The 16,186-nt window shown below is 40.8% G+C and overlaps 1 protein-coding gene across 4 annotated transcripts in view; it reads left to right on the forward strand.

Moving 5' to 3' along the window:
• The window catches only part of acot7 (acyl-CoA thioesterase 7), a 53,345-nt gene that overhangs the window by 23,052 nt on the left and 14,107 nt on the right, over positions 1–16,186 (forward strand). For all 4 annotated transcript variants that reach the window (XM_023427365.2, XM_023427366.2, XM_023427363.2 and 1 more), the window contains one exon: positions 12,377–12,493. In XM_023427365.2, the coding sequence (XP_023283133.1) occupies positions 12,377–12,493 (117 nt within the window). The remainder of the gene's footprint in view (positions 1–12,376; positions 12,494–16,186) is intronic.

Consider the following 16,186-nt stretch of genomic DNA (forward strand, 5'->3'; position numbering starts at 1 on the left):
CTGATACGCGCCACAATAGCTGTGTGATCTGAGTATTTCTGGATGTGGCAGGACTCAGAGTTGTATTTAAAGTTCACCGTATACAGGGTGAACAGGAACTGAGCCAGAACAGTCCCCTGTGGAGCCCCAGTGCTGCTCATCACTGTCCCTGAGACACAGTTACCCAGCCTGATGTACTGTGGTCATCTTGTCAGGTAATCCACAATCCAGGACGTGAAGCAGGGATCCACCCCCATCCCTTCCAGCTTGTCTTTAAGAATGGGGGGGGTTGGATGGTGTTAAATACACTTGAGAAATCAAAGAACATAATCCTCATGTAACCACCTGGCTCATCCAAGTAAGAATGGGCCGGTGGAGCATGTAAAGGACGGAATCATCCACTCCAATATGTTCTTTGTAAGCGAACCGGGTCTTCATGATGTGTGATGTGAGGGGTGAGGGTCTGCAGTCATTTATCTCAGCCAGTCGTCCTACTTTAGGGACCGTAACAAGACATGATGTTTTCCACAGGACCGGTACCCTCCCTGTTTGAAAGCTTAAGTTAAAGATCCTCTGGAGAGGCTCAGCCAGCTGGGCTGCTCCGTCATTTAACAGGCTCCGACACACACCATCCGGGCCTGATGCCTTTCCAGGACGTAGCCTCTTGAGCTCCGCCCTCACCTCCTACACTGTAAAGGACAGGAGACTTGACCCCAGTGTGGAGGGAATTGCAGCTGCAGTGTCAGGTTGTGGAGGAGATGCTGTAGGAGAAGCTGCAGCTGAAGCAGTGGGAGAGAGAACATGTGAGGCTGTGTCACACCTGTTGGAGAACAGGTTGACCTCATTGACCTTGTCCACATCATCTGATGTTGCCTGGCTGTTTTTGTCTTTACAGCCAGTGATGGTCCTCATCCCCTTCCACACCTCTCTGGTGTTGTTGTTGCTGCAGCTTCCCCTCTACTTTCTTTTTGTAGTCCTCCTTCACCTGCTTTAATCTCCTCTTCAGCTCATGTTGCAGACACCTGAGCTTCTCCCTGTCTCCATCCCTGAAGGCCTCCTTTTTCTGCTTGAGGAGGGTCTTGATGCTACTGATGTCCTTGCTGGTATTACAGTGTCGATGCGGAAGTTAATGTAGTCCGTGGTACAATCAACCATTCTATCAAGGTCAGGGTCCTTTGCTGTTATAAAACAAAAACCAGATTATGATCTGATCTGCCAAGTGGTGGTAGAGGTGAAGCAGTGTAGGCCTCCTTGACATTTGCATACAACAGATAGTCAACATACTGAGTGAAGCCAGTCAGGTGAGAGGTGAGAGTGACATGGTTAAAATCTCCCGATATTGAAATGAATGCATCAGGTTGCTGGGTCTGTACTCTCGCAACAGTGTTGTGGATGACGTCTCACGCTACTGCAGGCTCTGCTTGTGGTTGAATGTAAACAACAATGGCGACGATGTGAGAGAACTCCCTCGGTACAGTCTAAGACCAACTGCTGACAGTTCAATATGCCAACAGCAGATCTTCTCCTTCCCTGTGATGTGACCGGGGTTGCACCGTCTATTGTTCACAAGCAGAACCAGTCCTCCACCTTTATTCTTTCCACTTGCTCTGTTTGCTCACACTGCAGTGAAGCCGGGTAAATCCACACAATGGTCGGGAGTGTTTTCTACACTACTGTAGACAACACTCACGATATGCTCGCTGGTTCTTCACAAGTGCCTCCAGTTCATCACACTTGTAAGCCAGGAAGTTGATATATTTCCCATGAGGATCGATGGTAGAAAAGACTTATGTCTCCATCTCCTAGCCTTTAGCTTAGCCCCAGCTCTGCATCCATGGTATGGCTTCTTCAGCTCAGCCAGTATGGGATATTTAACTCTGTATCTGGTAAACTTTAAAGCCAAGAGATCTTCCTTTCTGTTCGTTATTTTCTCCATCGTCAGATGAAACAACAACATATAATAAAGATGTCACTCTACAAAAAATACACTAATATACTGCAAAAAAAACTATGAGCTACCAGGACTTGCTGCCGCTTGCTGCTCATTGAAACAAATATAAAAATTAAAACAAAAAACAGGCTAAAACAACAAAAACACTGTTAGATGTTGTTAATTATTAAGTAGGTTAGTCCACTAAATTTGAAGATTAATGTACTTTCTCTCTTTTTTGTACAAAAAACATATGTGTGTGTGTGTGTGTGTGTGTGTGTGTGTGTGTGTGTGTGTGTGTGTGACACAGAGCTGAGCTGAGCCTGCTTGCCTTAGCACAGGAACACATCCATCACTGTGACTCTATATATTATCTGTCCTCTGCTCAGATCTGTGCTCAGTGAGTATATAAACATGTCACTGCCTGAGAAAGAGGAATTCAGGGAGACAGGGATATGTCCACTAGAGCTTGTGTGATTGACCTTTGTGAGGAGTGTGTGTGTGTGCATGTATGTGTGTGTGTGTGTGTGTGTGTGTCTGTATTGCTTCCTCTGCTTTGGCAGCCTTCTGTCTTTCAAAACCAACATTGATTCAGACATAAAATACTGAATCAGTGCACTGCGGAGGCCTCGAGACACCTACCCCTGGCAGACTGAAATATGAAGAACTTTTTTTTTTTCAGCAATATTTCATTAATTTTTCACACAGCCAAACAAAGAGCCAGACAGCTCAGATATCGCCAAATTGCAAAACAGAAACAAATTAAAATGCATGGGTTGCATCATATGAATGATCACAATCATATTGTTACTATTAACATTATCATGAACATTCTTGTTTATGACTTATTTGTGAAGACTAAGTGTCATTACCCTTTAATGTAACACTCAGGTGTTCCATAGGAAAACCTCTAAACGATCCACTGAAACGGAATAATCAACTCGCTACAAGGAGAAGCTATTATTTTGTCCACCCCATTATACCTTATAATGAATGTAGGCTAAATAACAGAAACACCCCTGTATAACGCAATACAGCTCCAAACAATACATCCTCCACAATGACCAACAATTTTAATACAAACATTTTAACCTTCATGAAGGAGGATTCACTGCAGGACTGTTGTATTACACTACATCAGTTTTAGCTACATGTTCCAAATAAACTGATAACTGAACGTCCTCTATGTCAATAAATGCAAAAAATGTTTATTTAAAATTTTTAGAACAAAGTTCTTAAACATGAAACATAACTCGACATAAAAGTTCTCTCCTCTCAAATATCAATTTTATTTTAGCCCTTTCGTTAAAGCACACATTGCATAAAGCTGGGTTTATACCAACTAGCTAGCCAACTTATCAGTTCAGCCTTGCTGAGATAGCCAGCAGGGGAAAAGTAGCAAACTTGCTCAAAAATTGGCTCACCATGTTCAAACCAGCCATTAACTGAACACAGTTTGTTTACTTGTGCTAGATGCTGACATAGAATCAATACAGGGAGAAAAGGCACCAACTATAACTCCCCGAATCAAATTGATTCAACACAACAGCAACCTATAAAATGGTATAATAAGGCCTGTGTTTGACTCTCTTTCTCTCTCTCTCTTTCTCTCTCTCTCTCTTTGGGCGGGTGTGTGTGTGTGTGTAAGACGAAGGGAATGAAATGGACACATACTTTAAGCGATTCCAACAAGCTGTCAGTTGTCTATCAATGTGTGGCATGCAATGAAAAATATTGCATCAGCACTATACACCGGCCACATCCATCAGTGATGCTCGACCAAAGAAGACAGTGAAGCGCTGCTTTTCAGCCTGGTGTGAAGTTACTCTTGTAGGAGAGGGAGGCGGCAGCAGTTTTTCAGCCTTGAACAGTGTTTGCATCTCTTCTCATCGAGCCACTTACACCGTCAACAACCTCCACCAGTCACAGGACATAGGAGCCTGATGTAGCTTTAGAGGTGAAGTCCTGGGCCTGAAAAAACTCAAAAGTTTGTTGCTGTGAATGTGGAGTAATAATTAAAGATGCCACAGATTAATGTGTCAATATTATTATGAAGTCAGAGCACATTTTAGAGACAATGTGAGTAAATCAAACTGAAACTGTAAAAATACAGAGGGACAAAAATATGATTGCGAATAGAGATGAGGATAACTCCTCAAACCAATGTGTCCATGCTAGTTATATCAGATCAGATGCTGATATTAACCAAAGTAGAGAAGAAGTTTCAGTGGTGAAATGGATATTTACTCCGTTAAAAATAGAGCAGAAATTACAAACTGAAGGCCAAGTTGTACATCTAGAAAATGAATCTGTGGGAGCCGATGACATTTACCATCACGCACAGGTGAGTTTTATCTGAAAACCCTTTATCTGACAGAATTTCCATCCCAGGAATCGTATATCTCAGTGATTTTCCAGCACTCACTTGCAATTTGCAAAACTTACAGCCTCACATAAATCTGTTAAGGCGTTTTAGTAAAGTTTAGTAAAGCTCACCACAGCTGGAATTATGAAATATACAAAAAATACGCAGCTTATGGGACTTTGTAAGAGGATGTGGGTGGGTTGCTGCATGGTAGTAATGTTAACAGGAGCTGTTTCTATAGTAACAGCTCATTAGGAGGCAGTTTGAGCCGTTTGATACTGTCCATGATTAAAGAACTCATTGGGGAGGGGATGAGAAGGACAGAAAGAGATGGGGAATAAAGGTAGGCAGAGTGCAAGGACAGGGAAGAGAGGGAAGAAAGAGACAAAGAGAAGGAGTAAGTCTAGGAAGTGATAAGAGAATCTGTGAGAAAGGCACAGGTCACAGATGCTTTGATCTCTTGGCGTCACATTGTTTTCTACTGAAAGCTGTTTTCTAATTAAAAGGGCTTGAAGTCAGTAGACAGTTGAGGGCAACAGGAGCTGCCCAAAAGACTCCCTTCATTGTTCTCGTGCTTGTTAGCGGACGGCATTGTGCGTGGAGATTTAGGGAAATCATCACAAGGAATCTAATCACAGAGGTATTCTGCCCCATGGCCAACTGGGCTGCACTAGGGACTTTGTTACTAATTGCCCTTTTTCCCCCATTTGCAGTGAGCTGTCTGTCCTCTTCACACACACAATCCGCCCCACCCCACCCTACCACCACCACCCCATTGCACCCCACCCCACCCCCACACTCTGCCTTTCGTGTTCTCACCCTACAGCAAAGGGAGAGTCATAGTGTGCCATGTCACCCTGTGAATGTGTAACGCCAGGCCCAGGGCTGTCTTGGCCTCGCTTGTCCTCATTTGCAGTCTCAGATTGGGCCTCACTTCAACCTTTTACATCGACTGTACAAGGAGAGGGGATTTTGCAGGAGTTGCATTAACAGATCCGCTGATGGTAGTGATGAATAAAGACAAGCATCTTTGGTACTCAAGGACAGTGCAGTCCTCCACTTGATTTGTCTTGGCATTTTAGTCACCGGTTTCTCCAGTGCACCAGATAAACTGTTGGCTGTGCTGCATGAGCCTGGTTCTAATCTGAACCACACAGTAGTACTATTACAATTAAAACACTGTGCTAAGAGAGGATAAAAAGCTAAAATAATCACTGAGTTTAAGTTAAGGCAACAAAAAGTAAAATTAGGGGAAGATTAGAATAAGGTTTTCAATGGTGGACATTGCACTTAAAGTTGAAAAGGTCTTGTCATGATTGAGGACTTGAACCAAGGTCTGAGTTATAGGGTGGTCTGTACACTAATCTAAAATTCAGACCACAATGCACCACATCTGCATTTGCCCCTTGTTTCTCCGTAACAGCTCAATGAAATTTTAATGCTTGTCCAAAGCAAAGAGATGTGAGCGTCTATATCTATGCTTTGCTTTGCTGTTGATGATGCTAATGCTATTGAACCATTTCAGGGAATTGCTGAAGCTTTTTAAGCAACTAAAATATCAGCAATTTAGATAATGAAGACCTTCATCAGTTATTGTGCATAATTGCCTCTCAGCTCTGCCATCAGAACTAACTCTACCAAAACAACAGTATTTTTTACATCCAAACGTGCAGCTTTTAACTACTCACAGCTCTTAGGCCATTGGAAATGGTGTGTATAAAGTGAACAGAGTGAGCATAATTATCCCCCCACACATTGTTTTCTCAAGGCATCTGGAGAGCTGCTAACACTGGGGAGCTAGAGAACAAGACCATGGGAGCCCACTCTCACTGGTCCACTCAGTCTCAGAAGCCCTCAGAAATTCATGGTCCTCAGTGCAGTTTTATTTATTTGTTTCTTACAAAGTTACAGAGTTCATGTCATGTCATAAAATGATATTCTAGACTGCTCCAGTCTAGCCATTTAACACATTAGCATTCGTTTTATACCATAGCATGCTGAGCAGGGCTTTCTCTCCATCCCTTATGATTCCTCTATTTACCCTGGATGACCTCCCACAGACCATTCCATTCTGAGAGCCTTCATACCATTACAGAGAAACATAATAAAAACATAATCTAATTCTTACCAGTTAATATTCACAAATGGAAGATCAAATTAGATGAAACCTCAGAAATGCAGGGTCAGTTTGTTTCAAGGATCAATGTCATTAGTTTATCAGCTGATGACTATCGCTACCAAAGCTGCTGCTTTGTATCACCGCTATGAGAGAACGACAAGAAAACACACGTTTCTGTGAAAAGGGTAAAAGAAATATATTGTTTTGCAGTTAGATCTTTTTTTTTTATGCACTTTCAGATTTCAGTAGTAATAATTGTTGTATTCCTTTATAGCAAATAAGACTAACTGTTAGGAACCTAATGGGTTCAATAGATTATCTTTGCAGACTGAAAAAACAGTTTCACATTATTGAAACAAAGAAGCAGTTTTGGTAACCCTTTAACTTACAGGCTGTTAATTATGTAGGCTAGTAATTACTTAGTAATTATGTAGTAATGTGAAGAATTTACCAAGAAACAACAGTCAAGTAGGATGTTAATCATCCAGAAATTTTGTGGTAATGTGAAGAAATTGCCAAGAAATAACAGTCAAAGTCAGAGTAATGTAGTAGTATAATCACTGGGAATTATTGGTTGATTATGGAGTAAAGTTGAAGACACTAAGACAGCAGGGGCGTTTCTGTATCAGCTGCCATTAATATCGATAGTATTAATATCCCTTATTGCCTTGTGAAGAGGCTGTTAGCAGGTGATACCAAGGCTCATATATCAACATTGTTGTCGCTTAAAATAAACACAGCAGCAGTTTCCTCCACACAGCCAAGTACTTTCAGTGAAATAAACCTGATGTATTTGTAACTTCCACAGTCTTAGCTTTCGATGAGCCAGGAGGACTGGTAGCCACGGCAACAGTTGTGGCAGATGTGGCGACTGCTGGAAATGTCACTGTGGTTAACCCATAATCACCTCACCACTGCCTGTAAAGTGTAGTGTGCCTTGTTTCTTAGAAATATATGGGTAGTTAACAAGAACTGTCGCTGTTTTTACATCATTGTGTCACAAGAAGTCCCTTAACAACAAGTCAAATTTGAACTCAACTTACAGATTTAACTATGGATCTCTTTTTATACAACACAAACTGCTTCTATAAGAATATGATATTAACATGTTTTGCAATACGCTGCAATGTCTGGCAGAAATAACAGAAAAGCAAAAGCTTAGGCAAACAGGTTAATTGCCCTTTTATGTTCATTTGATCAGCAAAAATATAGCACAAAAAGAAAGAACATTCTAAGCTCAGGGGAGAAGAAGCTTCATTCCAGCACAGCATCACATCGCAGGTTGCTTTAGTTTCAAAACACATGATCACAGATGACTGCCTCTTAGCATCGTGCTACCTTTCCAGAGCCACAAGTCAGTTAGCGTTAGCATGCTTTCCATTTGACAAACTTGGCTCGACGGTTCATGTTGGGCAGTTGGAGTCGACACTAAATTGATGAGATGATTTGATTTAATTTGGAAAAGGAAAATGAACATTATATTCCCATGGCACGCGGATTGGTCCAAAACGAGTATTTTGACATCCATGTTAGGAGGTCAAATTTGCACTTCTTAAGATGAAAATGCTGTCTTAACACATCAACTACACCTAAAGACGATATAAAAAGCGTGTTAACATGCTAATTTTGTACGTCTTAATGGCTTAAATAATATTGACATTATTAATATCAGAATTTTTTTATATGCTACTACTTATTGAGAGAAATGTAACTTCAATTTCATAATTGACATATTTATTTATTGTGGTGTGTTTGTCTAAGTGTCCACTAGATGGCAGTATTAGAGCACAAATTGCAACCTGTTGAATTTTGAGCAGACTGGAAGAGGTAAGAGAATTTAGGTTGAGTAAGCCTTTGATGAATGGCAAGAGATTTTTCCTGTTGGTAAATGTGAGACGTTCATTTCACACATCTGCAGCTTCACAACATGCTTCGAAACCAGAAACAAGGAAGTGAGTTTGGTGACGTACATCAAGGTCTTGCGGAGGGACTGGTATGATTGGTTCAACTCACGGAAAACTATGATGATTGGTCAAATTTGCGGAAAAGTTGGACAAAAATGCAAGGTCGCGCAGAATTCGCAGGGATTGGTTGAATTTGCGTTAATTATTGCGATTGCAACATCGCAACGTTCTGGAGGTACTGTTTAGTTCTCTGTGTGTCTTTGTGTGTGTGTGTTTGTGTGTGTGTGTCTGTCTGTGTGTGTGTGTGTTGCACTGTGCTCCAGTGTGAGACAGGTCTGCCCCCCGCCGCTCACACACACAAGCTCAAAGAGAGAGACAGAGAGAGACATCGGACCTTCACGATACAACGGCTGTTTAATACCGGATGTCATGAACCATCCCTACATACAACCCGAACTATGGCTGAAAGTTTGGAATATTTTGACAACAGACTGTGGTCACTGCCTGGGACTGTTGTAACTGTTTACCGAGAAGGCTGCTGCATTATTAGAGTCTCTCTGTGATTTAGAGGATTTATTGAAGCAAAAAATGATTTGTAATTAAAAATTTGACCGGAGGGCCAGTCGGACTTGATCGATGGGCCGAAGTTGGCCTGCGGGCCACCGGTTGAATGGGCCTCTTATAAACCTATTAGCCCCCATCCCAATTTCTAAAAGCTCAACATATCATATTAACTCACTTTCGGTGTTTCTCAAGTCAACGTAGTTCATAGACAAGTTTTAAATATCAGCAGTTAGCTGTGGGGAAATTTCAGATGCGGGCCACTGTAACAAACTCAGGTAGGGTGTCTTTAAATTTAACTGAAATGTTTAGATTCAGTTTAGTGTAATACAGTGTTCAATTTCATCATCTCGTCGGGTCATGATCTCCATTAAATGCTACATGTCCAGACACAACCACTCCAGGCTTTGAATAGCAGCAGCCTGCTGGGCCTTGTGCCCAGGGGAAATTTCCAATCTTCAGTGAGATCTCATCAATTTTCACAACAAAGTGGAGATGGGGGGAAAAAAACAAGATGGGTTTTTGGAAACGACTCATAACAAGCTTAAGGAAGAGAGTGAGATATTTCCTATCCGGCTTGCACTTAAAGCCTAACATGCTGTTATCACCTTTCTGAACTGTGGCCACATCATCAGCCTTAGTCAGACAGCGTTTTTAATGGACATCGTTTATCGATCAGGGTTTAAAGGTATAATATGTCATTTTCCTGCATTAAAATGTCTAAAATGACTAGACCTATGTTATATATTTTGTTGAATTGTGTACTTCCATTATCCCAAATGTCTCCAGCTATTTTCAAACCTAGACAAGTCCTTAATTTTAATCGAGGTAACATGCGTCAGTGTTGTGGTTGTCTGCTAGAGGCAGTTAAAATGTACTTTCCCAGCCCCTCCCGGTGAAACTGCTATATTCAGTGTTTTTACCATTTTTAATCACCTGGTCCTTTTGTTTTGGAGAAGAGGAGACCTCAGCGGACAATTTGGCTTCCAGTACAAATCTCCTGAACAACTTACACTGAAGGAATCCTAACTGGGAGAAGCTGACTGCAAAGACAGTGGTGGTGAAAACAACTCCCATTATCCCACACTACTTCACAGTGTCACTAAACTCCATCTTTTGTTATTGGTTTAATTTAGAGACCTCTAGACAACATTGTGTGTTTAAATATGATGGATAAAGATTTGTGACTTTTGCACTGCTTGATCTGAGTTTAACCACATAATCACATATCAAAGTCAGAGCTTGATTCAGTTTCTCTAGCATCAACCCATTCCCTGTTTTGAAATGTCCAGTCGGAAATGTAAGTGCATTCTGTCCAAGGTGTAGGATGAAAGTGAAGCTATCACCTTATGGGATAGGAAGATGTCAAAGTAATAGCATGTTTAATTTTTAATCAACTCAGTGGGCCCAACTTTTACAAGACAGGCTGCAATTGGGAGCAAGCAGCACATTCTTTTTGTACTTCCACACTCTCGGCTGTCATGATTAGAGATGATGGCAGGAGATACAAAAAAGTGGTTCAGAGGGAACAATTGGGGCAACTGGAGTGCGTAGTGAAGGGTCTGAATATCTTTAAATGTGCATGCATTCACAAGCACATGCACATTACACATGCACACACATTTTCTCCGAGATGAGAAACAGATGCCGCCACTCTTCCCTCAGTCCTCTCATCTACAACCCACCCACTCCATACAAGATGTCCCACTTTCTGTGAGAAACCCACAAACAACTGTTTCCTTCACACATGACACAAGCTGCCAAGGCCGTACGTGTGTCACAGTCACAGATGTAGATTTGTGAATCCCTCTGTGTCCACTTTGTGAGCGCTGCTCCATTAGGGAACTAATGGCTTTCAAGCTTTATTGTAATCTCTAACTTTGAAGTGTTTTCTCGCACTTTGAATCATTTGCAAACTTTTAGTGCGGGGAAGTGCTTTGTACGTTTTTGATGATGGATTCCTTGATGGATGTGCTCTCTCATATTAAAAATGACATTTGACCCAACATCTATCTTTTCAGTATCAAATACTCACCACCTGTAGGCTTGAAAAGTTGCTCTTAAATGTTTGCAGTTTCATGTCCCACAGAGATTAATTTGCCCCAAATGGTGAGTTTCCATGTGGAGTATAAATGATCAAACAACCATAAGATCTAGATCACACGGTCACAACCGAAGCTTCTAATTAGATTCGGGCAACTAACACTTCAACAAACAGCAGATCTCATTCAGATGAAGGTTATGTGCTCTGTTGAGGCACCAGTTCCCAGCTTCAGTTTGGCTGTTGATCAGAGATCCCCCTTATCTACACTACAATCCAATTCTCTGTTGTCCATCTTCAGTATATGCTCATGTTCAAAAATACTTACTAGCGTTTCATCCAAATTAGGGGGAAATAAAAATTGGCACAAGTAGTAAATATAACCATCTAACTCTGTGAGTTAACTGTGTGTCAGAGCATAAATAATTACGTTTTTTAGTGCTTTCCGAAACAAGCCACCTGATTGTCCCAAAAACATATGAACCTGTATGAGCGTTTGGTGATCTGCTGCACCTGTGGTTAAGGATTTGTTAAGTGTGGGAAACCAATAGGCTACTACTTGGTTAGAGTTAGTGCCAGGTCACCTTATTTTGGGAAATATTTGCTTTTTGAAAATTGAAACCACTGTCTCGGCAATACAGTAAATATCCTGGAGGGATGAAAGGCAGATGGGGGAGTAGCATGGCCTAATGTTTTTATTAGGCTTCCAACATTCACAAAGCTATTTTCTGGATATTGAATTTTTATACTGGTGCAGCATGGGTTGAGTTGGAGCAGTCTTCTTGTAGACCAGTGTCTTTGACTTGAGTGCTAAAGTTAAACTGGCACAGTCTCCACTGCCTATTGCAGCCAGTTCCCTATTTATGTCAACTCTTCTCTAAAACCTGAGAGGTTCAGTGTAATGTGTAATGTATTTTGAATACATTACACATCTGACATTCCTCATTCCCATACATTCAGGTTCATAATTTAGGTTTGCTCCCTCCCTATCTTCACCAACATTTGGTTTAATAGAGGAATTCTTAGAATAACCTGAACCTGTTACTCTCTAAGGTGATTTTAAAAAGGGGAGCTAATGTCTTGAATGGAACTGTATAATCTATATATTAGGCCTTGCTGCAAAGGGTTCAGGTTACTTTGATACTGATGAAATATGGCAGTCTGCAGTGTCAAGAATTCATTCAACATCCATGTGCATTAGAAATAGTTTAAAGACATAGACCACGTTTCTCATACTGGATAGTAATTGGATCAAGAAACCCATTAGCTTTTACTTCAAACGATCTCATCTCTGTGAAATAGTGTCAAACACCAGCGAGAATCCCTCCAACTAAATGACTAGATTAACCTTAAGACCGCTGACAACCTTAGTGAAATCAAAAGATATTCCGAACAAGGCATAGTAAGAAAACATCTATAAATCTTCCTCTTTAGTTATACTATGTATCTTAATAAAGTCAAACTGTGTGTCTGACAGGTGTGACCATGAAGCTGATGGATGAGGTCGCTGGCATCGTGGCAGCTCGGCACTGCAGCACCAACATCGTCACCGCCTCTGTGGATGCCATCAACTTCCATCGTAAGATCAAGAAAGGTGAGGATGACACAGAGAATCCGCTTAGAGCTTTAAGTCACTGATACGTAAAAATGTCCACAGGTTTGAAGTATACGTATTGTACCTCTACATATAATGCAGTGTTGGAACTGTAGACTACAGGAGGCTGTGTCTCCACCTTCCACGAAGCTGCTTTTTGCCCGTTAGTGAACTGCACTCTCTAAAAACCCAATTACATGATAATGTGGAAAAACTCTAGTAGTCTATAAAGTCAGCCTCAGACTGTGAGGTTTTTAAGTTGGGCTAGCCAGCGTTAACACCAGTCACACTGTCACTAATCAAGACCAGTTGTGTTTTGTAGTTCTACTTCTACATCTGGAGAGACACATCGTTGTTTTGATTGAACTATTTTCCATTACAAAGCTTCGTCCCGGGGCTGTTTCCTCGGAGAAAGTGAGAACAGTGCTGTATTTTCCACAAGCCTCATATTTCAAACTTCATTCCAGTGTTTGACAAAGACAATTGTCCGTGTAGCTTTTGGCACTGTAGTGTCCACTCATGATGGTGTCACTGTTTATGCTGCTTTTTAAAGGTTTTATTGACAGCACAGTTTGGACAACACAGCTGATCCAAAGTGCTTTGAGGACAGCGACTGTGAGAGCAGAGAGACTCCCAGTACAGATACACACCCACACACATAAGACACAGGCATAAAATATTGTTATCACAGAGTTTTGAGAAGTCTTGTTATACAATCTAAATATTTCAAAAGTGACTGAAAGCAGCTTGGTCAAAGTGGTGTAGAACAGTGTATTACATTGATGGGTTAAATTTTTTCTCAGCTCAGTGTGTGCGTTATCTGTTCATGTGCTCGACATGATGTGATCCAGACATCCAGCGCTAACGTTCAGATGTTATGATTACCTCAGGATATGATGTTAACAATGGACCAGCTACATCGTTGCTGTACCGTTTGTTGAATTATTAAGTTGTGCTCAGCACGACTGTATCAGGTCTGTTCTAACTGCGTTGCTTGTATAGTACATGGGTTTTCTAAAACAGAGTAAGTAAGAGTGAGTTAGAGGTTTTCGCCATTCAAAACACCTTTCTGTGGGTTTCAGGACCAGAAAACTGAGTCGTACAGATTGGTTGAGATCCATGTCCACAGTTCTCTGCTGCTCCTAGTTGCTCCAGTTGTTGCCTCCATCTGTCCTCTGAGTTTAGGAGGTGGTGACGTGATATCCCCTGGCTTCCACGGTGGCTTAAGTGTTATGTCACCAGTAGATTTCCCATTTTGCTTAAGGTGGTCAGACAAAAAAACTCAAGAGGTGTGCGTAGGAAATGGTCACGGATCAAAACACAAAGCCAGACAAAAACAGCTACTGGCATTCTAGGCTGCACCTCTGCATTTCTTTTGTCATGTCATGGTGTGTATTTCTTCTAGTTACATTCTCTAGCCAGCTAAATGCAGATAATATACAGCATTTTAAGATATTTCAAGCACAGATCCAGCAGAGGTTTAAGTCATTTTTGAGGAACCAAACTATCAGTGGATATCTCTAGAAATCCATTAAACAGTTAGAAAAATAACAAACTTTTCCGCAGGCACTACTCTCAACAGACCAGAATACAATGTAGTCTTAATGAGATATTTGAGACTATAGCTGCGTTTCAACCACAGGAACTTTCCCCAGGAGCCAGGAACCTTTAGAGGAACTATGGGAACCAGGGTCTAAATTTAGTTCCGGGGTAATTGATTGACCCCTAAAAAAGTCCCTGGTCGGGGGGTAGTACTTTCCAAAGGTTCAGGAACTCTGGGGGGTGTGGTCTGCAATGCTGAACATTTCTGACTGGTCAATTACCTTCTGCATTTTATTTCACCCTTGTATGGAAAAATAGGAAATTACTAAAAGGCAAATGGAAAATTTATTTACATAACAGTTGCAAGTCACAACTCCAAAATGCTTTACATTTATTTTAAAAGAAAACGATTTTAAAACCATTGAAATAAAAGACAATGTAAAAGAAAATGTAAATGTGGCTTGCATGCAGTAAACCATACATAAAGATGAGGAATAAGGAAGGTGAATATATAAATAAGCGAATATAGGCGATAAACACACCATTAGAAGTCAGCAGAGAATTATAGGGTTTTAAGCCTAAGATCCTCAGGTAATTTGCTCCACAGAAGTGGCTCACAGTACCTAAGAAGCCTCACCAATCTTTGTTCTCATTCTTGGAACAGCAAACAAATTAGTTCCCGATGGTATAAGAGGTCTGGCCGTCTCATACTGTACAAGCAGGTCAGCAGCATATGTTGCTGCTAGGCCATTTAATGGTTTATGTACAAGCAGTGAAATTTAGAATTTTATCCTGTAACACACTGGAAGCCAATTTAAGGTCTGAAGAACTGGTGTAACATTTTGAACACTCTTTAAATGACAGAACAATGGACCAGGCAGGTTGATGGGCAGATGAGTGAACTTTAGCTGTTCAGGATAACACACTGTAATCCCTGGAAAAGGTGAAAACAAAAGTGGAAAGCGCTCATTGGTACTTTCACAAAACTAGTGAATTGTACAGGGACGTTTAACTAATGCGTGTTCCATTTCAAACCTGTGCAGCTTGAGGACCACACACCAGCAGACAAATGAGACCAGATGAGGAGATAAGAAACCCGGAACATTACACAGACTGAGCTCTGTGTCTGTACATGGGTCGTGTGGAGGATGTTCAGATGATTTGTTTATGAGTTTTCGGAGGTCTTACCGTGTTGAGACTGAACAGTTCACTTAACTAATTGCACGGATTTTCAGTCACATGGGGTTCAGCGGCAGAAAGATCACTGCAGAGCAGGGCAGGTTTTCAATGTAAACAAATATCATCAGAGAGAAAAAAACAACATGGATTGAAATAATAGAAAAATGGGATTTTCAGAGTTTCATTATGAACAAAGCAACTTCATTATCTTCATTTGCAGCCACAGCAAGACTCCACACTATAAAAATGAGCGAGGTCAGAGGATCAATAAAGATCCCAGATGTTAACGTTCCACCACAATCACATTTTATCTGTCATGCTGTGTGACAAAACCACAGGGATCCCGTGGATTAATGTATTGAGCTGACACAGATTTAGCTTCGTTTTTAGTTTTCACAGTAAAAAAATAAAAAAATGAAAATATATTTTTTGCATTATCAGTGCAAAACCAGAACAAATTCAACATTTCAGTGATTTACACTTTGTGTGATCGAAGGTTTAGTGTGAAGCATCACATTGTGGCGACGTGACAACAGTAGTATTCACAGAAGGGGTTAATTAGTCGATCAGTTAATAGCTCAATTAAAAAAACTATTTAGAAAGTTACTTCATTATTTCAAGCAATTATGACTGAATAAATATTTTGTCATTTTATCATAATTTTGTTATTTAATTTAGTAATTTGTCTTCCAGTCATATTTCATCTCACACGTCATTGGCCACCTAATTTCCTTTGTAATAAACATCTGAAGCTGTCAGGTGACCTGTTATACTTCAGTAGGTCAGTAGGTCAACAGTAAATGGTTTTCCTTGACTGTGTCTTGTGTTTGCAGTATGTGCTTATCTTGTCTGCAACACATTTCTTTTGTATGTTTTGAGATGAAATACAGGTTTGTGCATTATTTAGATATTCTATAATTCTTTGAAATGTGCACAAAATCTATATTAATGCTTGTTATAAAATGTGAGCAG

Source organism: Seriola lalandi, unplaced genomic scaffold, assembly GCF_002814215.2.
Source record: "Seriola lalandi dorsalis isolate HSWRI2012SDOR001 ecotype SW California unplaced genomic scaffold, Sedor1 jcf7180002054861, whole genome shotgun sequence".
NCBI classification, from domain to species: domain Eukaryota; kingdom Metazoa; phylum Chordata; class Actinopteri; order Carangiformes; family Carangidae; genus Seriola; species Seriola lalandi.